The sequence below is a fragment of the Clytia hemisphaerica genome, unplaced genomic scaffold, assembly GCF_902728285.1.
Source record: "Clytia hemisphaerica strain Z4C2 unplaced genomic scaffold, Clytia hemisphaerica genome assembly, whole genome shotgun sequence".
Taxonomy (NCBI): Eukaryota; Metazoa; Cnidaria; class Hydrozoa; order Leptothecata; family Clytiidae; genus Clytia; species Clytia hemisphaerica.
In genome coordinates, this window is record NW_027103327.1 from 1 (window position 1) to 25,839 (window position 25,839).

At 33.4% G+C, this 25,839-nt stretch overlaps 4 protein-coding genes across 5 annotated transcripts; all 4 read right to left on the minus strand.

Moving 5' to 3' along the window:
• Nucleotides 1-19: 19 nt before the first annotated feature.
• On the minus strand, nucleotides 20-11,549 carry LOC136815279 (zinc finger protein 91-like). The gene is made up of 6 exons (XM_067071723.1): nucleotides 10,608-11,549; nucleotides 7,961-8,128; nucleotides 7,480-7,833; nucleotides 6,945-7,426; nucleotides 4,527-5,358; nucleotides 20-1,756 (listed from the first exon to the last, which is right to left on the minus strand). The coding sequence occupies exons 1-6, from the start codon at nucleotides 11,475-11,477 to the stop codon at nucleotides 128-130; spliced, it is 4,335 nt and encodes a 1,444-aa protein (XP_066927824.1). The 5' UTR covers nucleotides 11,478-11,549; the 3' UTR covers nucleotides 20-127.
• A 1,227-nt stretch (nucleotides 11,550-12,776) lies between these two features.
• On the minus strand, nucleotides 12,777-18,605 carry LOC136815290 (zinc finger protein 84-like). The gene is made up of 4 exons (XM_067071734.1): nucleotides 18,465-18,605; nucleotides 17,320-18,351; nucleotides 15,272-16,174; nucleotides 12,777-13,613 (listed from the first exon to the last, which is right to left on the minus strand). The coding sequence occupies exons 1-4, from the start codon at nucleotides 18,471-18,473 to the stop codon at nucleotides 12,870-12,872; spliced, it is 2,688 nt and encodes an 895-aa protein (XP_066927835.1). The 5' UTR covers nucleotides 18,474-18,605; the 3' UTR covers nucleotides 12,777-12,869.
• Nucleotides 18,606-19,380: 775 nt separating this feature from the next.
• LOC136815301 (zinc finger protein 665-like) lies at nucleotides 19,381-22,194 on the minus strand. The gene is made up of 3 exons (XM_067071745.1): nucleotides 21,681-22,194; nucleotides 21,455-21,470; nucleotides 19,381-21,203 (listed from the first exon to the last, which is right to left on the minus strand). The coding sequence occupies exons 1-3, from the start codon at nucleotides 22,192-22,194 to the stop codon at nucleotides 19,469-19,471; spliced, it is 2,265 nt and encodes a 754-aa protein (XP_066927846.1). The 3' UTR covers nucleotides 19,381-19,468.
• Nucleotides 21,385-25,641, minus strand: LOC136815341 (uncharacterized). 2 transcript variants are annotated; one of them, XM_067071794.1, is made up of 4 exons: nucleotides 24,867-25,641; nucleotides 24,701-24,760; nucleotides 23,874-24,032; nucleotides 23,111-23,530 (listed from the first exon to the last, which is right to left on the minus strand). In XM_067071794.1, the coding sequence occupies exons 1-4, from the start codon at nucleotides 25,228-25,230 to the stop codon at nucleotides 23,490-23,492; spliced, it is 624 nt and encodes a 207-aa protein (XP_066927895.1). In that variant the 5' UTR covers nucleotides 25,231-25,641; the 3' UTR covers nucleotides 23,111-23,489. The 2 variants fall into 2 exon arrangements, with proteins under 2 accessions (XP_066927887.1, XP_066927895.1); XM_067071786.1 differs by having other exon boundaries at nucleotides 21,385-24,032.
• Nucleotides 25,642-25,839: the final 198 nt, after the last annotated feature.

A 25,839-nucleotide genomic window follows, 5' to 3' on the forward strand; every position in this document is an offset into this window, starting at 1 on the left:
TTCAATTATATGTTAGAAATAAACCTAATGCTTACAAAATATAAATAACACAAAATAATCAAAAGATCTGATAGGAAAAGAAACTTACAAAGTCATAAAAAAAAATTATGTAAACACGTCTTGGAAATTAGTCTTCTGTATGCGTGTCGATATGTTTTCTTAGATTTCTTTTTTCAGTATAGCTCTTTCCACACTTGTCGCACTTAAATTTCTTTATTCCTTTATGAGCGTCGAGATGGTTTTGATGAAGCTCTTTTCGTGAAAAACATCTACCACACACATCACACTTGAACGGTTTCAAGCCTTTATGAACAGCTTCAACGTGTCTTTTCAGTTGATCGTTTTGTTTGAAACACTTACTACACTCTTTACATTCATGTGGTCTTAAATCTCTATGTGTATGGATTTGTATGATGTGAGATTTCAGCGAAAATTTTGTGGTAAAGTTCTTACCACATTCCTCACACTGAAAGTGTTTTCCATCATGCAACATGGAATGAAGGGTAAGGTTTATCTTAGAAGTGAACCCATCTCCACATTTGTTGCATTTAAAGGACCTTTCAATGTCAACATCCAATTCATTAGTCCCCGAATGAAGCAACATCTTGTGTCGTTTTAAGGATGACTCGGAACGAAAACTCTCAGCACATTGTTCACATCTAAAAGCTTCTTTATTACTATTGTGAACTTTTTTGATGTGGGTTTTAAGATAGTCACTTCGTGAAAACCATTTTTCACAAACCGTACATTGAAAAGGTTTGTCGCCTTTGTGTATCAGCTCATGTCTGCGAAGATTCATGGATACTGTAAAACATCTACCACACTCCTTGCATCGAAACGGCTTTATTCCTTTATGTGATAATAGATGATTCTTAAGGACGCTTGAACGTGAAAAACACTTACCACATTCCTTACACTGAAAGGGTTTAGGTCGAATACCTTCATGTCCTTTCATGTGCGATTCCAAAACACTTTTGCGTGAGAAACATTTGCCACATTGGTCACATTTAAACGTTTCTTTGTGTAAAATTTCATGACTCATTAAAGAACCTCTCGCTGTAAAACATTTACCACATTCCGTGCATTCAAATGGTTTGATTCCCTTATGGAAATTAGTATGGTCCTTAAGAGATGACAATTGTTTGAATTTCTTTGGGCATTCATTACATTGATGATATATAATTTCTTTTTCTTTTTTCGAAGTTGCTGGTAAATCTTTTTCGGTCAATGGTGGCAGTATTTGATACATTGGATTAAGTGTAGTCAGTACTGGATAAAGCATTGGAGGATTGATAGCATGACCATTGGATTGGTTGGCAAATTGAATGATTGGCAGAAGAACAACAGAATTATCAATAGGTGGGAGAAGTGTTGCTGCACTGGTTATTCTACTACCTATTGGCATGTTGAGAGGTTGAGGGTTAACTGACTGTTGGGTTTCATGAACAAGCTGTTCTGGCGATCTTTCATCATTTACACTTTCAGCTTGCTGATTATCCAATAGATGACATATAGAGTTTGATTTAAAAGGGTCAGAAATAGAAAGTTTAGGTAAATGACGAGCTTCTGATTTTTGTGGTGAAGTTGAAATGTATTCGATTTGCTGAATGGGTTGACTGGCATCTAGTTGACAATTAACATGATTCTGTTGGTCAATGTTTTGGTTTGAACCATCATTATGGTCATCCCAATCATCAAATATTTCTTCTTTGATTTCAATCAAAAGTTCGTTTTCTTTGTCATCTTCCATAGTAATATTTCATTTCATTTACTATTGTCCATTTTTCATTAGTACTGTTGTTATTTTTGGATAATTTTTGCTGAAAATAAAAATGAATGCAAGTTATAGACAACACTAGACAACATATAATAACTTCAAAGGATGACTGCAAATTAAAAGAAAATGATAATATTACAGCCACTTTGGCATTAGGCGGATCAGTAAAAATAACATGATTTTATATCAATATACAGGGGGATTGTGGCCGAACACTTCCAGAAGGTAGTAGGGTTTCCACGGGGTATAATGAGTATATTTCAAGGGAAGGAATTTTTTCAAGGGTTCTTTTACAGATCTTGCCATTTTCCAGGGGGTACAAAGACCTTTCTAAGAATCTTTTTTTGACTTAAAAAGGTTCGTTCACCCCTAGTATGGAATTAATGGAACAGTTATTATTATTCCAAGCGATAGATACGATGCATATTCAAGATAACTTTCATAATCCGAGTAAACGTAGCAAAAACTTCAAAGCAAAACAGTAATACTACAAGTACACGTTTTTTATAAGAACAAACTACATAAAAACATAAGGCTTCGATGGCCAAAATGTTAAGAACAAGTTAAGAACATTTTCAGGCTTTGCGTACTCTAAGACACCCGATTTCTTGGGAGAATGGGTAAATAAACACTCACAAATGAGAAAATAAAAATATTTTTAGGCTTAAAGCTTTAGGCTTAAAGCTTTAGGCTTTTTGACGTCAAATTTTTTCTGTGCTGCCACGATCCTGAAAATGCAACAATATGGTGGAAATCAACGAAAATTCTAACAAGGAAATTCAACAAAATTATGGATATTGCACACCCAATAACTGTTTAACAAACCCATCGTAGCAGATAACGAAACCTTACAATGTAGAAGATGTGATAGACTTGTCATTATGCTTCTCTGAGCTCCCGCTATCAGATTCAGCTGTCTGCAATATAAAGCCGGCGCTTCGAATGTGGAAAGTTACAATAACTCTTACTTGAGAGGATTAAACAAGCAGAAAAATCTCGCAGTACATTACAACGAGGAAGCAGTAAAGATGAAATCATCATGGATTTTAGGTTTCAACGAGAGAATAACCTCTCTAGAAAGAAAAGTCGAAGCTAATGAATAAAAGACGTCAACAAAGAACAGACAAAAAAACGACTGAAAACCACTCAAAGCACAGAAACACAAAAAAACAATCATATGCAGATCACCAAAGAGATCTAAAAAACAAATGACCATAAAAGTTTCATCAAATCAGTGAACGAAGAGGAGCTCAAATCAACCAAGCAACATCATGGTGCATGATTTAGTGAAACAGCACGAAAACGAAGAGAGCACGAGTTGGTACAAAGATTTATAGAAGAACACTGAAAACAAATGGGTTTCGATGTGACGCTAATCAAGGTAGAACCATAGGTGCCTCGTAAAGTGAAATGTATACAAATGAACGATGGAGACATTAAAAGTTATTCCAAGAGTGAAGAAGAAAGGATAGACTTGAGCCCACAAACTAAATAAAGACGATGGGATATCAGAATCAAGGAAGAACGCGAGATAATAAAACAACATCGTAAGCAAAGAAAAAACATCGAAGAAGAAGACAAGACTTATATGGAAAGTGAGAGGTAGTCCTAGGACTAAACTCTATTTAAAGAAATTTACGACGGAAACAACATGATTGTAAGAAGAGTGGGTTAGATACCAAGGTGCCTAACTGTAAAACAGAATTGACAAACGAATGGAATGATATGATCTATAAATTGTAAAGATGTAAGATTGTTTCATAGAGGTCAATAGACCTGAGAAATACACTTCTATAAATAAATAAATAAAACTTAGAATATCTAAGTTCATATAAAGAAAAAAAGTGTACTTGAAAGTTGCCAGAAATACAAGATTGACATTTACATATACCTAGATCTGCGATATAGGAATTTTTCAAATTCAGTTATTCCTTAGCTATATATTCCAAGGATAAATACCTTGTAAATTGTAAATAAAAAAAATCTAATAAAAATAGTAATAAATAAAAGAGTTACAAAAAAATAATATAAAAAAACGTAAAAAAAAACGTAAAAAAAAACAAAATACAATTTTTAGAGTAATATTTTCATAAGATACACATTTTGATATATATACTGTTTAAAATACTAAAAATTTGCTGCCATATTTTCTGCTCAATGAAAAACTATTTCATAATAATCTTAAAAGTAGACACGAACGCCGTAAGCTACACCCATTTTACAAAAACAATTGATAAAGAAGTTCTTGGCTCTCAAAATACTCGAGAATTTTCTTTTTATTTACATTATATTTATGTGTAAAATAATTACCACAATCATTGCATTTAACAGAAGGTCTTAGTTTAAAGGACTGCAGCGACTGTAAAGAGCATCAGAAAAAAAAATAACTAAAGTTCAGGTTAGACGAAAAATCACCAGTATTGATAATAGGAAGTACATCTTCTGATACACATTGGTCCATCAAATAATTTCAACAATACCAATAAACGGATTCTTAGCACTGGATAGATAGAAAGAACACAGGCAATTGAACACCTTTATATTCAGTAATTCTCGACTAGATGAGTAGATACCAGAGCGTCGAACTACTTCCAAATTCCAAGTACATCATCACTCAGTTCACTTGTAATCAATTTCTGTTCGATTATTAGCGAAATCCGAGTTCAAATAGAGAGATTCCACCAAACAAAAGAAGGGATATTCCCCTTTGTATATACATTGAGAAATCTAATAGTTTTTTCCATACTCAAGACGAAGAATTGCCCTCTTTACAAACTAAAAGATGTTTGTTAAGAGGATGCTTCTGTGAATAACATTTACCACAGTAATCGCACTTGAATGGCTTAAGACCAGAATGGGCAGCCAAATGTCGTTTCAAGTTACCCTTACGGGAGAATGTCTTTTCACAAATGGTGCAATTGAATGGTTTAATGCCTGTATGAATATCCATGTGAGCTTTAAGATGACCCTTTTGTGTAAAGCTCTTACCACATTCCTCGCACTTAAAAGGTCGTATTCCTGAATGTGTATCAAGATGAGCTTTCAAGTGACTCTTGGATGAATAACATTTTCCACAAAGATCACAACGAAATGCGTCCGATGTCGTTCTGGAAGAGGTTTGAGTCGGCTGTGATGGTACTGGTGCCAAGGCTTCACTTGTCATATTCGGAACAACCTTGAAAGGTGACGAACCAATCAAATATTGAGCTTGGTTGGGATACACTAGCCCGTTTATAGTCTTATTGTTAAATCTACCATTAACCATATTCAATGTAGCCGTGTGGAAAGGATTGCCAACCAATGTCGGTAGGTACGGTGCAGTATACATATGCTGACTCGCATCTAATTTCTCTTTCATGAATGGGATATTGTAGAATGGTGGACCGATCAATGATTCTGGTGTAACGTTATACATCTGTTGGAATGTTTGTTTAGCATCGAAACTGACATCTAAGGATGTGTTAGTCTTTGGTAGATATGGATTTTCATCTGATTCATCCAATTCTTTTTTTATTTCAATCTTGATGTCGGTTTCACTCATTTTTCTTTGTTGTTTTTTGTTATTGTTAATTCTTGTTCTTTTTTTTTAGTTTTGTTTTTAGTTGTTTATCTGTAAAAATAAAAGAAATATGTATGAAGAGGATGTTCAAATGAAGACCAAGAATATAAAATTATTGAGTTCCTTTATTGACATTAAGACAAAAACAGTTTCAAACCTTTCTTAGTAGTCCTAGCAGCCTTATGAAAAATTGAGTCGTTGACTTTAAAAACACAAACACTGAAAAATAAGTAGAACTGAAAGGAATTAAACAACAAAAACAAAAAAATAGTTCTAGAATTCATGATATGCACCACTGGATAGTCTTCTGAGAACTTTGAAAATCTTCCACTGAATACGCCACTTAAAAAATAGAAAAAGTGACGTATTGGGTGGAAAAAAATTTAAAGCTCTCAAAAGACTCTCCAGTGGTGCATATCATGAATATCGCACACAAACATTTCTTACTAATGTTTTAAAACAAAAGGGAATGGAAAATAATTGAATAATTTATAAAGTACAATTAATGATTATTATAAGGGCATGTGTAGCAGTATTAAAAGCGTGTCTAGCTATTGACAAATAATTGATTCGCATTATAATTATAATAATAATATATAAGTACAATTGAAGACACGTTTTATACGTAATAAATTATAAAAAGAAATATATAATAACAATAAAAATTAAAATCTAGATGTACAGTCTTCGCAAAACTGCTGACGTAAGCAGTTTGCTTTTTTTTTATATCATAGATATAATAAACGAAACAAGGTAACAAAAATTTAAAAACAAAAATGGACAAAAAAATTTGTATAACAAAAACTAATAAAAAAAAACGAAAAAAATAAATTTCTCTACTCGTAATATATAAAATGCGCCATATTTTTCTGTTCAAGGGCGCATTATTTAAATACAAAAAAAAACTCAATGGATAGTATTATTCTAAATTTCTAATTCTTTTGATAAAAATGTTCTGATAAATAATACAGAACTTCGATGGGAAATTCAGGTTATCAAAGAGGCTGGAGCACCAAGAATTCTAATCTAAGACATTGCGTGTGAAAAATACCTTTTTTTCGAGAACAAATTATATAAGAACATAAGACTTCAATGACCAAAATATTAAGAACAAGCTAAGAACGATTTAGGCTTAAAAGTCACAAGTTAAGATTATCTGAACCGAAGGCTTCAAAAATTATGGATGTTTTTATAAAAAAAAACGCGTGACACAAAAATTGTAAACTCGATTTTGTGACTTTTATGAAAAGAAAAAATCGAAATTCAAACCTTTTCAAAAATTGTTTTTGAAATAGTACGACTTTACAGGGAAACTTGGCGAAACTGAGAGCATAATTATCATTCTAATAACTAATATGGTCACTCCAGCCCCATTGGCTATAATAATGTTTAAACAGACACTTTTCATCTTCCATAATATGGAAAAATTATAATGTTCTTCAGTGTAAACTCTGTGAATCGCGACAGCACAATATACAATAACGTAACCTTTTAAAAGGTAACACAAAACTTCTGATAAGTCATAACTTATTTTTGTAATAGAGTTTTTTTCTTATTATTATAATTAACAAGTACCAACAACTACATAATATGTACATTCTTCCTCACGACGATGAGTTCCCTTCTTTGCAAACTAACATGTGCTTTTTAAGAGGATGCTTCTGTGAATAACATTTACCACAGTAATCACACTTGAATGGCTTAAGACCAGAGTGAGCGGCCAAATGTCGTTTTAAATGGTCTTTCCTCAAGAACTTCTTTTCGCAAATATCGCAACTGAAAGGTCGAATACCTGAATGTGTTTCCTCGTGTGCTTTCAAATGTCCTTTTTGTGCAAACCCCTTACCACATTCCTTGCACTTAAAAGACAATTCACCGGCAGCTGCCTTGTTAGCTCGTGATTCTGAAGATTTTGATTGTTTGGCATTGGGCGTACCAGGTTGAGATGTCTCGTCTAACATTGTAAACGTCTCTGACGCGTTTTCGGGCAGATTCGGAATGCTGTTAGGAAATACGTTTTGACTTAGAATGTTTGTGTTCAATTGCTCAGCTGCAGCATTAGGTGTTGGTTTTTTGTTGGAATGAGCTAGCTATCGGATTTTGAGATGTACTTTGAGATGGAAAACGCTTGTTGTTGATTGACTGGAGTTGGATTAGCATTGGTGACATTTCCTTGGAAGAATGAAGAATTGTAGGCTTGTGGTTGGTTGATCATTGACGGGTTTAAGTTGCCAGTCATCATACCGGCCGGCATATTAGGGTTATTGAATACTGGTTGATTCATAGTGGTCGCTGTATTCGCATTTTCACTCATTACATTGGGCGTTGCTTGGGGTGGAAAGAAGGCGTTTCCTGCCATGGGCTGTTGGTTGAAGACTGGTTGCTGATTAACTGTACTCATGTTGACATTGTTAAGCATATTTGGCGGTACGTTGTTTGGAGTATTAAACATTTGCTGGTTTGCCATTGCAGGGTTAGCTCGTCCATTGGATGTTATCTGGCAAGCTCGGAGGTGTATTCTGGACTTGGCGATTTGTATTTGCTATACTCGGTGTAGCACTGCTATAAGGGTTTGCGGTTACATTTGGAACACTTGAGACAGGGGTGGGTTGACTAATAACTACCTTCTTGGCGTTTGATTTCTGCTGCGAAGCTGCGTTGATTCTAGCTAGTGTTGGTGCGTTAAAAGCATACTGGTGAATGTCGAGTTTCTCTTTCACCAAGGGGATGTTATAGAATGGTTGACTTTGTAAGGACTCTTGTGTTACATTTAACATTTGTTGGAATATGGGCTTTGGTTCAACCATACGATTGAAATTCATAGAATTGGGTCTTGGAAGATATGGATGGTGTTGATGGCCAAAGTTGTTCATTGTTGTTTTGATTTGTTTATTTTACTATAATGGTGTTTTTTTGTTCTAAATTTTCTAATCTATACCCTGAAAGAACAAAGTTTATGCGATGGTAAGAAGAATGTTCTAAAATTCCAAATACACGTTGGTTTTTATAAGAACAAACCATATAAGAGCATAAGGCTTCGATAGCCAAACTATTAAGAACAAGTCAAGAACAGTTTGAGGCTTTGCAGACTCTTAAACACCTGATTTCTAAAAACAAATGGAGAAACATTAGAACATGTTAAGAATATTTAGGTTTGAAACTCAAGAAGTTTAGAACATCCAAAGGCTTAAAAACTTTTGGATGTTCGAATAAAAAACGTGTAGCATGCTACTAATGTATAAGACAAAAATCATTAGGATGTGTTTTCGTTGTCGCCAGAACAAAACCAGTTCATGTGAAAAGAAAATAAATTAAGTATCTATATAAAGAATGAGATCGATATACAGAAAATAATAAATACCAACACAAACAAAACAGCACCCTAAATAAAAAACAATAGGTTACCAAAAAGAAATGATCAGAATACAAAAACAAATCAAAACATTCATCATTTTCGTCAAAATTTTCAGAAACGGTTCAAAACTAAACCAGTAAGACAATCAAATACACGACTGATGATGATGTTACAAATAGAACATCTCTTTGAGATAATTTTCATCATTTCATTTCAAGTTGAATTATGTGGTGTTGTTATTGAATTATTAAAAACAAATTATAAAAAATGATCCATGTTTCACACCTTTGTTTTGTTTTTGGTGTTATAGCATGGAATGCCAGATTGTGAACATGGATTATTCAGTGTGTGTGTGTGTGTAGACCGAACTAATCATAGATAGACTGGAACCGTTTAGAATCCATGTAATACGGTAATATGGTTGTTATTATATGATAACACAATAAATTGTTTTCAAGAAAGTTTCCAAAATAACAGTGGTCAAAGCATGCTTTTTCGCCTGCTGCAGCTTCATGAAAAAGGAGGATAACACTTTCCAGATATAAAGAACCAAGAAAGTAATGAAGAGTGTAAAGAGATACTACCGATCTTCGTTCCATGCCAAAAGCAACCAATTATCTTGTCTGCGACCGCAGTCGGAGGCGACCCGAAGGCTCCTCTTTTGATAGCTATATACCCGAAGGTAGGAGGGCGCCATTCTTTCTCCATGGATTTCTCCACTTACCCTTGATTCTTCTCTTAATTGCTGAGCATCAGGCAGAGAGGCATCAAGTACCATCTTGAGAATCTTTGTTATGACCCGGTTAGGGGTTGAACCCACAACCCTGCACACCGTAGCCGGATGCTCTAACACTGCACTACGGTCTACTTTCTTGTATATTCATACCATATATGCTGACAATAAAGCATTAGAGCCAAAGCATTTTTTCCAAACCAAACAATCAAGACAATCGACAATGAATTGCTTCAAATCCATTTTGTATTTTGTTAATATTTAATAATAAACATTTTTTAACTGCAAAGAAAAAAAAAAGAATTTAATCAGAAAATGTATCAAAATCAACAACAAAAATGTTTAAACTTAACGGTTCCAGGTTTGAATCTTGGGAGAAAATCGGCCAAAAAAGTGTCAGAAACGGTCTTTTCATCGATTTAATACTAAAAATAGCAATCTAACATTTAAAAAAATTAAAAAAATCTAATAAATTATTTTCTAATAATAATACGCCTTATATAAAAAGTGTAATTTCTAGGAACACGACAATTTTGGGAGCGCAGCAGTTTCGGAGAACGCAGCAATTTGAAAGAAATCTCGACAGCTTCGAAAGAAATCGCACGCTGACCCTTTGCGGCCTCCACAGTATACTAATCTAAGGAAAAAAGAAACAACTTTTCAATATTTGATTGGTTACTCAGAATAAACAAAAATGAGTAGCTGGAAGCCAATATAAGAAAATCGTTCAAGACAACTTCAAACTACTCCTTTGAAGTTTTTTAAAACTAGCATTTTAGGAACAAAGATTGTAAAATTTAATATATCTTATTGGCCTAAATTCAATCGGCCCTAAGTGACTAAATTTTGGCTTGGTGACTAAAATTAGGGCCGACTAAAAATTAGGGCCAACTAAAATATGAGCCGACTAAAAATTTGGGCCAAATTAAAAGTTTATAATTAAGCTTTCCTTATTTTCCAGTATTTAAAGCTTTCTCCTATTTTCCATCTGCTTGTAAATTTAGAATTGGCCCAAATTTTTAGTCGGTCTTAATTATTAGTCGGCACTTAGTGACTAAATTTTGACGAGGTGACTAAAATTAGGGCCGACTAATAATTAAGGCCGACTGAAATTAAGGCCGACTAAGTTTTGGCCGATAAGATAATTTAATTTGTTTCAGAGATTTCTAAATAAACATTTTTAAACACCATTTTTAACTGATTCAGATCTGTGAACAAGAACATGCCTTTCAAGATAATCCTTTCGTGAAAAACCTTTATCACATACATTGCATTGGAATGGTTTCGTGCCCTTATGAAGATCAAGATGTTTCTTAAGACTTCCCGATTGGGTAAAACTTTTCCCACATAAATCACATACAAACGGCTTGATTCCTCTGTGAGCATTGATGTGCGTTTTTAAATATCTTTCTTGTGTAAAACTTTTACCACACTCCTCGCATTGAAAAGGTCTGATATCATTATGGATATCAACATGTTTCTGAAGATAATCTTTCCGTGCAAAACATTTTCCACATATATCACACTCAAATTCTTTGATTTCTTCGTGAAGTCTCATATGTTTCTTTAAACTTCCAGATTGTGTGAAACATTTCTTACAAACCTCGCATTCAAATGGTTTCAATCCTTCATGTGATTCAAGATGTCTTCTTAGATTACGCTCTTGTGTAAATGTCTTGCCACATTTCCCACATTCAAATGGTTTAATTTCTTCGTGAACAAGAAGATGTTTCTGTAAATAATCTTTTCTTGCAAATGATTTCTCACAAACCTCACATTGATACGGTTTAAATTCCGTATGAAGTTCAAGATGCTTTTTCAAGCTTCCAGATTGAGTAAATGATTTATCGCAAAGATCACATTTAAACGGGCGAAAACCTTGGTGAGATTCAAGATGTCGCTTTAAAGAACCTTTTTGAGCAAAACATTTACCACATTCCTCGCACTTGAACGATTTTGTATCATTGTGAATACTGAGATGTTTCCTGAGATATTCTTTTCGAGCAAAACTCTTACCACAAACGTCACATCTAAACTCATTCGTTGTCTCCATGACGAAGATCTATATGATCATTTAATAGCTCAGACTGTGGAAAACATTCATCACATTCATTACATTTAAATGTCGAGTCTTCATCCAAGTTTTGATAAACTATTGGTGTTTCAACATCATTATCAACGACGTATACTTCTCCCCTTGACGAATTTTCACAACTTTCAACAGTTTCTTCCTTCAACTCGACTTTTACTTCACCATCCATTTCGTTTTTGTCTGTTAACGGTACAAAATAAACGCGAAGGCAGGTGTATAATTATGGTATACTATTATCATGGAGTAATCAAAATCTTCCATGTACACTAAAATCAATTGCATTAAATACAAGAAAGGAGCATTGAGATGTTAAACAAATATTTTGACGGCGAGTTGAGACCTATTCTTGGACCTTCTCCACGCAACCATTAAACTTTTAAAAGTTGTTGTAAATTACCAGAACCTATTACCAGATCATTTATTCTGAAGGATTTTAACCTTAATACAAAAGATACACACAATTCAAGTGGTTGAAAACAACCAACACTAAGTAGTAAGTAGTAGTAAGTTGAGTACTCAAAGACCAATTTATCCACACCAAAAAATAAATACAATTGTTCATTCATTCAAATCCAATAAGATCAATAATTTCATCCCATAACAATGATTTCACTTTATGTATTTTTTAAACATTTTTATAAGTAACATCTGAAAATAAAAGAAGTTGAATAATTAGCAAAGGTATATAAGACCATGTAGGGAAGAGTTTTGATTGAGGACAAAGACTGACGATGAGTATTTTCATTTTAACAATGCTGCATTCGAGGATGGAACTATTTCGCGAAACAGAGAAACAGACGAAGTCAAAATTTATTTGATAAAAACAACAATCTAATACAAAAGTGCCTGTAAAAAAACAATATGAAATATAACGCCAGAATTCATAAATATCGCTGGCATTAGGCTTGTGGATGTACTAAAACTGTTTTTTATAAATTCTTAAATTGCTGTTTGAAATGGGTTTTCATCATATGTGATTTGAGATATTCTTTGAAGGCAAAGCATCTACCACATTCCTTACATTCAAATGGTTTAACACCTGTATGAGTAACCGCGTGTCTTTTCAAATGTTTCTTTTGTGTAAATGCATTACCACATACCTCACATTTAAATGGTCTAACACCCCTATGAGATTCAATGTGTCTCACTAAATATTCTCTTCGTGCAAACGTTTTACCACACTCCTCACATTTGAATATTTTCGTATCATTATGTATGAAAAGATGCTTGTTCAGATTGCTCTTGGTCGTCACGCATTTTCCACATACGTGACACTGAAAAGGTTTGTCGTCAGATGGTTCAGCGATGGGAAAATTTTGCACCAGATCCAATAGTTGCAATGTAGAAAATGTGTCAAATTGATCCTCCTTGGTATTGACCTGTTTCCAGTTTGGACATCGGATTATGGTGAGAGGCGATATGTGCTTTAAGACTTTCTTTACGTGTATAAGTTCGATGACAAGATTCACATTCATATGACCTATCCTTTTTATGAGTTTCCATGTGGTTTTTGACATACATTTTTGCTGCAAACGCTTTCCCACACTCCGTGCATTTAAAATGCTTTTCCTTTAGATGTGTGATAGCGTGTTTTATTAAATGTTTCTTCTGTATAAAACACCAACTGCATTTATCGCATTTGTGGGGTTTAAGGCTAGAGTGAGTCTCAAGATGTCTCATCATATATTCCCTTCGTGCAAACGCTTTACCACATTTCTCGCATTTAAATTCCTTCTTTTCATTGTGGATAAAGAGATGTTTGTTGAGGTTACTACGTGTTGTCATACTCTTACCACAAACATTGCATTTGTAAGACTTTAGAACTTTCTTTGCCTTGTAGGGTTCTTCAATTGACTCTGAAGAAGGCTCTTCTGGTGATCCTTCACTAGAAACAGTAGCAGGAAAATTAACGTCATTTGAGACTTCAATGTCATCAGCTGGTTCTTCTTTGAGCATTAGTATAATTTCTGAAGAATTGATCATTTCACTTTGATGCGAAAGATTACAAAAATAAACCATCAGATTAAATGACCAAATAAGGCCTTTTCTTTTACTCTCATTTTCTGTTTTTCTTCTAACTATACCTAAAATGATAAGAACAATATGAATATGTTAGTGAAAGTTGACAAAGAAACTGGATTAGCAGATTACATGAAAGTGACTAAATAAAATGTTTGATGCACTTTGGTTAGTGAAAAAAGGAAAAGGAAAACAAAAACAACACCAACCAATCTAACATGTATTTTTCATAAAAGGGGGGGGGGGGGGGGTCGTCAAAATTCACAATGTCCGAGGTAAATTTCCAAAAAATGTTATATCCTCCACCCCCCATATTCAAATTTTTTCTGGAAGAGCCCAATCTAACATGTATTTTTTATTAAAAAATAGAAAAATAGAACAATGATACATGTTTTAATGATCGAGCAGAGATTTACAATGAAATGAAATATTTTCCCAAATACTATTTTCTAGCTAAAGAAAATTCTAGATCAGTGTTTTTAGAAAATTCTTTAAACTTAAGTTCTCAGTATTCATTTTACCACATGCACTTAGTTGACTTATTTTCTGATTGAAAATCATACTTTCCATGAAAAACATTTTTCATAAAGCTCTAAACCAGAAGGTGGCAGGTTTTCTTTCTTATTCTTAATGCTGATATCTTAATAATGATATGGCTGCTTTGCTAGTAAGTAAGTAACAGCTTGCTTAGCTTTAAGTCGTGCTTCAATAAAGTGAACAGTCCTGTACTTAAGTGCGATCGTGACCTCTTATAGTATGTTGGTGAAAATCTACAAGCCGTGTAAAGCATTTACCACAAACTTTACATTCAAATTATTTGACATTTTTTTCTTGATTTAAGAATTCACATAGCTTATTTAGTGCTAAGACAGGTCTTGTAGGTTCATAGGTTCAAGTACTATCTTTCGTTTAAAAAATATAATCTTTTTTGTGATGGCAGTTTTGTGGCAGTTTTGGTTTTTCCTTCTTTAAATTAAACATCGTCCAAAAAAGGAGTCGCATTAAAATAAACTAAACTACCCAATGGTTCTTCTTTGATTTCAACTTTAACATCAATATTATCGACATCCAACATTCCATAAAAATTGTTGTACTGTATTCATGGAATTGGAACTAAAGCGAGATTTGAAATGAGAAAATTGTAACTGAAGGTTTGAACTAAGGAATGCCATGAACTAACTAACGATATGGTGCATATTGAATGTATTTAAAATGAAGAAAATACTGTCAGCTTTTAACTCTAGTTTTACTAAAAAAATAGGCTTGTAAAACAGTAATAATTGTATTGTACATTTTGTTGCCGTCACTTTGAAAAATATTGGAGAGAAGAAGAATGTCAGTGTATGTAAATCAGTCAAGTACCAAAAAGTTCTGAATTAGAGAAAACTGTACCACGTTTTAGAAGTAAACTTGTAGCAATCAAACAGAAATTAAAAACAAAGAAATTATACTATTAATGAAAGAATATCATATTATTGTCATTACAAAAATAAACACCCCTTTAATACATTTCAAAGGAAAATAATATCAAAAATACAAACTTTAACCGAAAAATAGAAATTTAATACAGAGATTGTACTTGTGCATATAAAAAACAGTTTTGTTATAAAATTTAAAAACGCATTCATAAATATCGTTTTAGAAAATTACTCGTAAAAAATTATATAAAAATACAAAAACTAAAACAGATATAGTTAGTCAATATTAAGATTTTGATATCGATTTTAACAGTATTAAGAAAAGTCAACCATAGTCACACGTGAACCAAAATCACCTGCTTCATGTTTAGCAGAATTATTCTGAGGTACATGAGTTTTAACATGTTTTTCATAGCTAGTTTTATATCTGAAGTTCATGTCACAAAGTCCGCAATTAAATTTATCCTTTTTGGCATGGCCTGTTCTGAGGTGTTGATTGAGGTGACATTTCCTTGGAAAACGTTTCCCACATACATCACAAACATGAGGCTTGATTTCTGCATGTATGGTCATGTGTTTATTAAGATCAACTTTGAAGGCAAAGCACTTACCACATTCCTTACATTCAAATGGTTTAATTCCTTTGTGATTATTCCTATCGTGTCTTTTGAGATCAAATTTTTGTGCAAAGCGTTTACCACACTCTTGGCATTCAAATGGTTTAATCGGTGAATGAGAAATGAGGTGTGACTTCAGATGCGCTGATTGGCTGAACGCCATGTGACAAAGTTCACATTTATACGGTTTATAGCCTGTGTGAATACCATGATGTCTGAGAAGATTTCGAGGTCTGTTGAAGCCCTTTCCACAAGTGTCACACTTAAAGGGTTTGTATCCGGTATGAGTAACCACATGCTGCTGGAAATGGATTTTACGTAAAAAGCATTGCCCACATACATCGCATTTATAAGATTTTCCTTTTCTATTAGTGTTATTCTGTACAGCTTGTTGATTTGTTGATTCTGAAGAAATTATATTTGACTTTTGAACTTCTTTCTCTTCTTCAAACTCTATCTTAACTACAGCATCACTATCTTTTAGGTTTTCATCTTTGATTTCACTATTCAAAAATGGAGTTGGGTCAAAATACAGTTCGTCTTCATCATCAATTGGTTCTTCTTTAATTTTGATTTCAATGTTGGTGCCATCATTCACATCCATTCAAAAACTAATTTTTGAAAAGTAGGATAAAAGAAAACAATTAAATAATATTGAAAACAAACAAAATATATTTTGTGTATCATAGTAAAAAGTGAGTAAATCACTTGGGTGTGAAAAGTGCATTTTATACCTTGGAACAAAAATGAGGGGAATTTCTTGCATGTTCCAAGGTGTGAAAAGCAATTTCACATATTATTTACTGTCTGGTAAGTCAGCTAAGTCAGTCAAGTAGATAAGTCACTAGTCATCGGTCACTGTAAAGTACAATAATAAAAATATAACAATGGAAACGGTTTACCACACACTTTGCTGTTCAACCTCCAATTGAATTCCTTCGTAGAATGGTCGATTTTTCAAATACATGACATTGACACAACACAATCCAACAATGATTAAATCATAAATCAAAATTATGACAATCCAGTTTCGAATATGAACACTTTTTATTTATGTCTAGTATGATGGTCTGTGAAAACAAAAATAAATGAAAATTGGTTAGAAAAACTCGTTTTTTATTGGTAATTGTATATGAAAACGGATAAAAATGATAGCTTAATTAAGAGGTATCGATCGACTTTATTAAAAAGACCCCCACCCCACCCCCACAGCTTTTCACTTTAGGGCAAAATGGAATGACCTAAAACGAAGAGAAGAGAAATTATGAAAACAAGATGCAATATAATGTAAGATATATAGAATAAAAAATGGACAATTCCAATTTACTAATGTACAAAATTAGCACAGAACACTATAAAATCTCTAGAAAGAATACCTGGGATAGATAGGAAGTAAAAATTTATGCAATGGATAAAAATAAAACCTATAAAAAATAGGCATAACAAAAATTAAGCATGATTAACAAAGCAATTGTAACATAAAAGAGTGATCATTAGGCTAAGGTGTGAAAGGTTTTATGTTCAAATTAAAAACCAGTGTCTGATGCCTAATGCTTAATGGTAATGTCTTGATGCTTAATGTTTTTAACAATTTATAAAAAACGGGGTTTTTTTATCAATGCTAAGATGAGAAATCCTGGGAGAAAGAGAAGAGACCCCTTTGGTTAGGCAACTGTTGTTTAAAATTGACGAAGACAGGCTGACCCTACCAGTATCAAGATTGAAACATTTTTTAAAAAAGGTTTGTCATAAACCAACCATAGAAACAAGAGTACCAATAGTTTCATCAGGAGCACTCTCAACACTAGTTGTTTGGTGGGTGAACATGTGCTTTTCGAAATCTCTTTTCCATCTGTATCGTTTACCACATTCCTTACATTCAAACTTCTTCTCGTTTTCATGCGTTGTAAGATGATGCGTAAGATTAGACTTTTGAGAAAACGTTTTCCCACAAACATCGCACCCATGAGGTTTAACATCTGCATGGGTTTTAAGATGTATGCTGATATCAGCTTTCACGGCAAACATTTTATCACAAATATCACATTTAAAAGGCTTGATTCCTTTGTGATTGTTGATATGCCTTTCGAGGTGAGCCTTTTGTGCAAAGCATTTACCACATTCCTTGCATTCAAACTTCTTCTCTTTTTCATGTGTTCCAAGATGTTGGGTAAGATTACATTTTCGTGCGAAGGTTTTCCCACAAACACCACACCCATAAGATTTTACGTCTGTATGGGTCTTAAGGTGTCTGTTGAGATCAACTTTCAAGGCATATGTTTTATCACAAATATCACATTTGAAAGGCTTGATTCCTTCGTGAGTTGCGGTATGCCTTTTGAGGTTAATCTTTTGTCTAAAGAATTTACCACATTCCTTGCATTCGTAGGGCTTAATTCCAGTATGGCTGTTCATGTGAACATTCAAATGATAAGACTGATTAAATGTTTTGTGACAAATGCTACAAACAAATCTTTTGACGCGAGTATGGGTATATCCATGGCGTTTAAGTTTCGATCTTGAAGGGAATGATTTATCACAAACATCACATGTAAAAGTTTCTTCGTGTTCAATATCATTATTTTGTTGATTGGTCGTTCCTTCATTGGATTGTAAAATCAAAAAATCTTTATATTTTTCATTTTTAATAATATTGTTTGTCGTTTTTTCACTGCAGTCAGCATTACCAATCAAAAACGAAGGTGGGTCAAAATGAAACTCAGTGCTACCCGCTGTTGTATCTGGGTTGATAACAATTATATCTTCATTCTCATCACTCATCTTGAATAGAATCAGAAGGAGAGGAAAAAATAAAAAAAGGCCAATTTCAAATGCAAACGTGAGTCAGAAAACATCGAAAGAAAGGTTCGGACAATTGTTTATCATATTCTTACACTCTTCATACTTTTATACAACTGCTTCCCAATCCACCAAAACTTTATTCTTCTGTACGCTTTGTGACACAAATCCTTTTATACAACAACCTCCAATCCAATCAATTTGTATTTCTTTTAGTTTAAATTATTTTTGTTTGTTTTTCTGTAAAAATAAAAATAAACAAAACATTGATTAGTTGGCTGCACAATGGGAAATCTTTAACAGGTGTATTGCTTTGTTCATTAAAGGTAACAAATGGAAAAATGACAGATATTGTATTTAACTTTTCACAAGTTTTACAAATCCTAAATAAATAGACGAATAAATATATAAATAAATAAATACAATGTATAGCAATGTACCCTAAATAAATAACAACATATTAATACCAATAAAAAAATGGACATGTAAGAAAAGAACACATTAAATTGCCATTGTCACAGCTGTGTTGTTCATCTCATAGGCTGCAAATTCATTTTTATGTACTGTGCGAAGATGCTTTTGCAGATTTCCATTTTCAGAGAATGATTCATCACAAAAACTACACCTAAAGAATTCAATTTCTTTGTGAACCCTGTTGAAATGTCGTTTTAAGTTACTTTTCAGTGAAAACCCTTTACCACACTCTGGGCATTGAAACGGTACGATTCCTCTATGTGAATCGACATGTAGCTTGTAATTGCTCTTAGATGCAAAAGATTTACCACATTCCTCGCATTTAAACGGCTTAATTCCTTCATGTGCATTGAGATGCCTTTGGAGATGAGCTTTCTCACTAAATTGATTCCCACATACGTAACACTTGAAAGGCTTTATTCCTTTGTGTACGTTAAGATGCCGCTGTAGATTACCGTTTTGTGAAAATTTCTTACCACATTCAGGACAGACCAATTGTTCTTTTCTTCGATGTGACTGCACATGCATTTCGAGACATCTTTGTGTTTTGAAAGTTCTGCCACATTCGTTACAGACGTATATGTTAATTTGTTGATGGCTTATAATGTGTTTTTCAAGCCCTCTTTTATCTGAAAAACCCTTTTGAGCAAAAGCTACATGTAAATGGTTTAATACCTTTATGTAAGTTGACGTGTCTTTGAAAATTATTTTTCAAGCTAAAACATTTACCACATTCCTCGCATTTAAAGGGCAATGTTCCATTGTGTGAATCAAGATGAAGTTGGTAAGTGTATTTTGACGCAAGACATTTCCCACATTGCTCGCATTTAAATGGCCGAAGTCCTTGATGTGCAGCAAGATGTCTTTTGAGATGAGATTTTTCTCTGAATGTGTTACCACATATCTCACATTGAAAACGTTTGATATCATTATGAATTTGGAGATGTCTTGTTAGGGCAGTTTTCTGTGTAAACGATTTACCACATTCCTTACATTCATTTTGATCTTTCATTTTATGTGTTTGGAGATGTAATTCAAATCTAATTTTGTTACTAAATTTCTTGTCACATGATGTACATGCAAATGGTTTGATTTCCTCGTGTATACGAAGATGTTTTGAGTAGGGACTTTTTTCTGAAAAACACTTTCCACAGTATCTACATCTATATGGTTTGATTCCTTTATGAAGATTGATATGCCTTTGAAGATTGCTTTTCTGAGAAAAGCCTTTCCCACAAAACTCACATTTAAATGGTACTATCCCTTTATGCCAATTAAGATGAAGGTTAAAACTGCTTTTTGATGCAAAGGTTTTACCACAGTCGTCACATTTAAATGGTCTGAGTCCTTTATGAGCAGCTTCATGTCTTTGAAGATGAGATTTTTCTCTGAAACTCTTTTCACATAACTGGCACTTATAAGGTTTTACATTTTTGTGCAAGTTCTCATGTCTCAGGAGATTACCTCTCTGTGAAAAACATTTACCACACTCCTTACATTTCGAAAGTTTTCCTTTTGCTTTATGAGATTCTAAATGAAGTTCAATGGATTCCTTCTCTATGAAACTTTTACCACATTTTGTACAGGTATATGGTTTATTTTGATGTGCTCGTAGATGATTTTGAAGGCTTCTTTTCTCTGCAAATCCCTTCTGACAGTAATGACATTGAAACGGTCGAACACCAGTGTGTATCATAGAATGTCTTTGAAGATTACTTTTTATAGAAAAGCCTTTCCCACACGCATTACATTTAAATGGAAGAATTCCCTTATGTGCATCAACATGTAATTTGAAGGTATGTTTTCTTGCAAAATACTTACCGCACTCGTCGCATTGAAAACGTTTAGATTCTTCATGGGATACGAGGTGTCTTTTCAAATATTCTTTTACAGCAAAAGATTTACCACACACATGACACACAAAAGGCTTTTCACCTTTATGCAAAACAATATGTCTGTTAAGGTTTCCTCTTTGACTGAAACTCTTACCACATATATTACATTTATAGGAATTTAATTTTTCGTGTAAATTAAGATGCTTCTTTAAGTATGCTTTCTGGGAAAAACTTTTACCACATTCCTTGCATTGAAATGTGTCCATGGATGGCGATGAGACAAAAGATGGTTGAATATTACCAGGTATCTTAAAGGGATTTGGTTCATATGAAGATTGTTCTGATCCTGAAAACATTAAATGTTGCTCTGATGATTCAACTAAAAATGGCTCTTGGTCAATCATATGTGGCTCTGCTTCAAGCAAATTTTCTGATTCAATGATATTTTCAACTTCAAACCATTCTCCTACTTCTTCCTTTATTTCGATCTTTATTTCATCCATTTTTTTTAACTTTATTTCATTTCTCAAATTTTAATATTACCTGAAACGAAACAAAAAAGAAAATTTGTAAGTATAAAGAAAAAGGAAAGCTATAACCTAGCAGCATCTTGAAACAGCAGCCAGTCGAGGGGTTTAAAACTGTGCTAAAATGCCTCCTGGAAGAACAGGTGCAACAGGTAAACAAAGAAAATCAAATAAATGAATTAAAAACGCAGAAAAACCAAAACAATTGATGTAGTGTCTAAATCATGAAAAAATATACGTAAATTATACAATCGAATATTATTTGCTATCAAAATACCATTTACAAAAATTTTGTTATTGAATTTATAGAAACTAAAAATGCTATGATAAAAAATTACAATCTGTAAAAAATACTGTAACTGAATAGATCTCTCTAAACCAAAAGACAACAGAAGGTGTGACCTCAAGTCATGTGAAAAAGATACATTTCCCATATTATTTTGTCACTCCCATCACATGACAAGTAATCAATTCTATTTGATTCCAGTACAACTTTCAAGATGGGTCTCAAGATAACGTTTACGTGTAAAACATTTACCACAAACCATACATTTGAGTATTGTGCTGTGTTTTTCAAGATGTGTCTTCCAGTTTCCTTCTCGTGAAAAACACTTACCACAAAACTCGCACTTGAAGGGTTTAATTTTCCTATGTGAAGCAAGATGTCGTTGAAGGTATGCTTTAGTTGAGAAAAACTTTTCACATTGTAAACATTTGAAATGGTTGAGTCTTGTGTGTGTATCAGCATGTGTATTTAGATGAGACTTCTTTGCAAAACTCTCACCACATTCCTTGCATTTATGCGGCTTTGGATCTTTTGGAGCCTTAGGTTTTACTTCAGTTTTATCTAAGCTAATATTCTCCTCCTCTGCATCATTAAATTGATATTCAAACGTATTCAAATCTTCATCTTCAGTTAAACCTTCTTCAGTTTCATATATTTCTTCTTTGATGTCAATATCAATGTCATCGAAACTCACTTCATCCATAACTGGCTTCAACCAATTCTCGACAATGAGATCAAAGTATGACTTATGTTATGTTTAGTTCACACACGCAAAGTAGGTTTAAGATGAAAGCAACAATATGAAAACAATACTAATTAGACCATTTGATCCTATGTGAATTTCCAGGGTAAGTTCAAATCACTAGGCCATTGTATATTTTATTCTGTTGTACTTAAATTTCTTTTTCTTCATAACCTTAAAAATAGAAAAAAATGCATGTTTGAAATGAAAAAAAATAAAAAAAGACATAAAGGTTGAGTCAATCAAAACTGAGTGAATGAGTTTAATGCCTTATGTTTTTATTCCATTTCCTATGATACAAGGAGTATACTCTGGTACCAACCATCAAACAACAAAACTATTCGTGCATATTGTAATCAGTTGTGTGGTTGCTTGTTCAAGGCCTTGCTTTGGGAAGATAATTTGCCCCCTGTACTACCAGTATAATGGAAAGACCAGATACCTATAACCAGCATTAACAACCAACATTAACATGAAAAGTTATTGATTCAAACAAACCCAAGAAAGTGTCCAAACAGCTGGAACCTCCACAGCAATTATAAAATTATACCTGCTTTATTGATTCATTTTCATGCTGGTCTTTATTGGCGTTAGAAATAAGAGGGCTGGCGTTAAAAGGACCAGTGCAAAAAATTATTTAGTGATTATAAACTAAAAGTGACGTTAAGTTACTTGACTTAAGTGGGTTAATCAGGATTAATGTATAATTAGACAATGAATATAATCTGCATTTTTGCACAACATCAAATCTAGTGTTTGTTCCAAAAGAATTGCAGTACACACATTTTCAAACATTGATTGTTTTAAAGAAAAATATATATAATAAAAGTAATACTTCTTTAGAAGGATATATAGATTGAATGATTAATGAATTTACAAAAAATTTCAAAGAAAAGGATGAATAATTAAGACATGAAATATCAAGATTTTTTCAACTGGACTAAAAAATTTTAAATTTATTTATTTCAAAATTTGAAGTAAAAAAAAAAGGTAAAAAAGGTACATTACTTCAAGTTTCATGTCTTACTGCAATCATCAGAAATACAAAATGTTCATTTTATTTTACTAAAACATTGAACTTCACTGATTTCAAATGTGCCTTGATTTATTCTAAATCCCTCCAAAGCGGGTAGATTTTGTCTGTTTTTTTTAATTTTTTTCTTCTACATCTTTAATCTTCACTTTTGATTTTTTTTAAATATTTTGAACTTTCTATATTCAAGCCAGCTTCAACATCCAAATGACTTGAAGTGCGCTCATCTACAGCTTAACCGGTGTGCAATGCCAGGTACAAAAACTGGTAAACATTAATAAGAGAATTTATTGGGATCTACCCATCATCAATTAAGATTAAGTTGAATGAAATAAAAGAGAATGGATATAAAAAATAGTATATAGTGTATCGAATAAAATGCTTAGCAGAGATGAACATCACGACTTATCCAAAATACCTTTCAAACAGAAATTAATACTCAAACCTGTTAAAATCCAAAATAGAGTAATCATAGAGAACCCAAATTTGAAGATATGCTGATTGCAAGGGAATTGGTCCAACTTTTTATTCCACTTGTCCCAATGGGGAAGAATTATGATACTTCCCCAGATTTGAAGACCAAACACACAGACCCATAATATAATACCTATTACCAGAAGCACATTTCCCAGAGTGTTTCGCTCAGTTTCAGCTTTTATGTAAAGACCAAGAGCGAGACATCCAAAACAAGTGATAGTGGTTATCCCCGAACTGATCATGTAAGGGGATATCCTCTTTTCAAAATGACAATCTTGTTCAACTAATCCTGAAAGAAGTAAAGGGAATAATATCAAAATACCATAAGTAAATGCAGCGTTTCATGAATTCATCAAACTCGAAAAATTATAGTATTTTCTAAAAAAACAGAAGCCTGTTAATAATTAAATTGCAGTAAAACTATATTCATCTGAACCTCTCTTGAGAAAGAACCAATGTTGGGAAAAATCAAATAATAATAGCAGCCCTGTGAATCCAGGTCAGCATTCAGCAATGCCGACCTGAAAGCCGAAGTAACTTGACCTGAAGTCGGCTTTTATTTGCCGACGTAATTTACACTCTAGGTCGGCGTGCCGACAAAAGAAATGTTTTGGGTCGGCAAAGCCGACCTAAAGAGGAAAAATATTATTTGTTAGGTTAGTCTAATTGTGTTATCATTTGATAACACATGATAATCGAGCCTTTTGACTTCCTCCATCTTATTAATTGATGATTGTTAAGGATAGTTAAACTAACTGTAGGAAATTTATTGTCTTTGCCGACCTAAACAAGCTACTTAGGACGGCTTTGCCGACCTAAAATGACCTCTGGGTCGGCAAGATTTTGCCGGCCTGCGGCAGCTTTTGGTCAGCACTTCAGTGCCGATATGATTTTGTCTGAATTCACAGGGCTGTAATAGCTACATTCTTTTTCACCGTTCAACACATCTTAACTTACCTGCGATTAAAACAGCCAGTGGGAGAATACAAGAAACTGCAAGTACTGCAAAGCATCTCCCTACAAGACAAAAACAATATCATAACAAAGTATAAATACACTAGATAATAAGTTTTCCAAATTTCCTATCGTAGAATCACTAACACACTAATTTCGTTTTACTTACTCCAGTGAGCTGTTTGGTTTGAGCGGTTCAAGGATCGGTTCACGGAACGGTGTGAATTCCAACTTCTACTATGAAAATAACGTTGACGAGAAGGCTGTTCATCACTACTATCAGTTGAGTTGGTTGGGCTATGAAGGGAAGCATAGGTAGGAGGGGGATCTGAAGTAAAGTTAGATATAGGTGGCTCATTATAGCTAGCATTTGGATTGGTATTAGTACGAGTTTCAGAGTGGGTTCTATTGGGTAAGAAGGGGAGAGGGGGAGTGTATCCTTGGGTGGAGGATGCAAAAGGGTTACTATTATCATTCAATCTTGAATTTGATGATATAACATCCTCATAAGATGGTGGGGAATCATCTGCCATCACAATACCATTGTCATATTTTTTATATTATTTTTAATGTTTTCCTTATCACTAAATAAATACAAAAGAAACATGCAATAAAAAATCACAAATGGAAAAAATATTGCGCCAAACTTCACTGATATTTGTTTTCAAGCAGCTGCAATCCTATTTCAACATTGCTGCTTCCCTGACAGTTTTTGTTGTGTAACAACAGGAGCTAACTAAAAAGTGTAAATAATTTTCATTAATAACGACAAAAGACAAACCTCTTATTTGTTTTGCAATTATATTGGGGTTTCCGAATTGTTGTGTAAGCACTGCTAGGTCTTAAAACATCAATTGTGGACACGGTTGATGTTTTTTATCCACAGTCAATCATTTTTATGGACAGTCAATATCCAAACATCGACTGTCAATACTTTTCATCAACTGTCAATATCCAGATATCAAACAGTCAATATCCAGACATCAGCAGTCAATTAAATAATCTCAACAGTTGATGAAAAGTATTGACAGTCGATGTTTGGATATTGACTGCTGATGTCTGGGTATTGACTGTTGATATCTGGATATTGACAGTTGATGAAAAGTATTGACAGTCGATGTTTGGATATTGACTGTCCATAA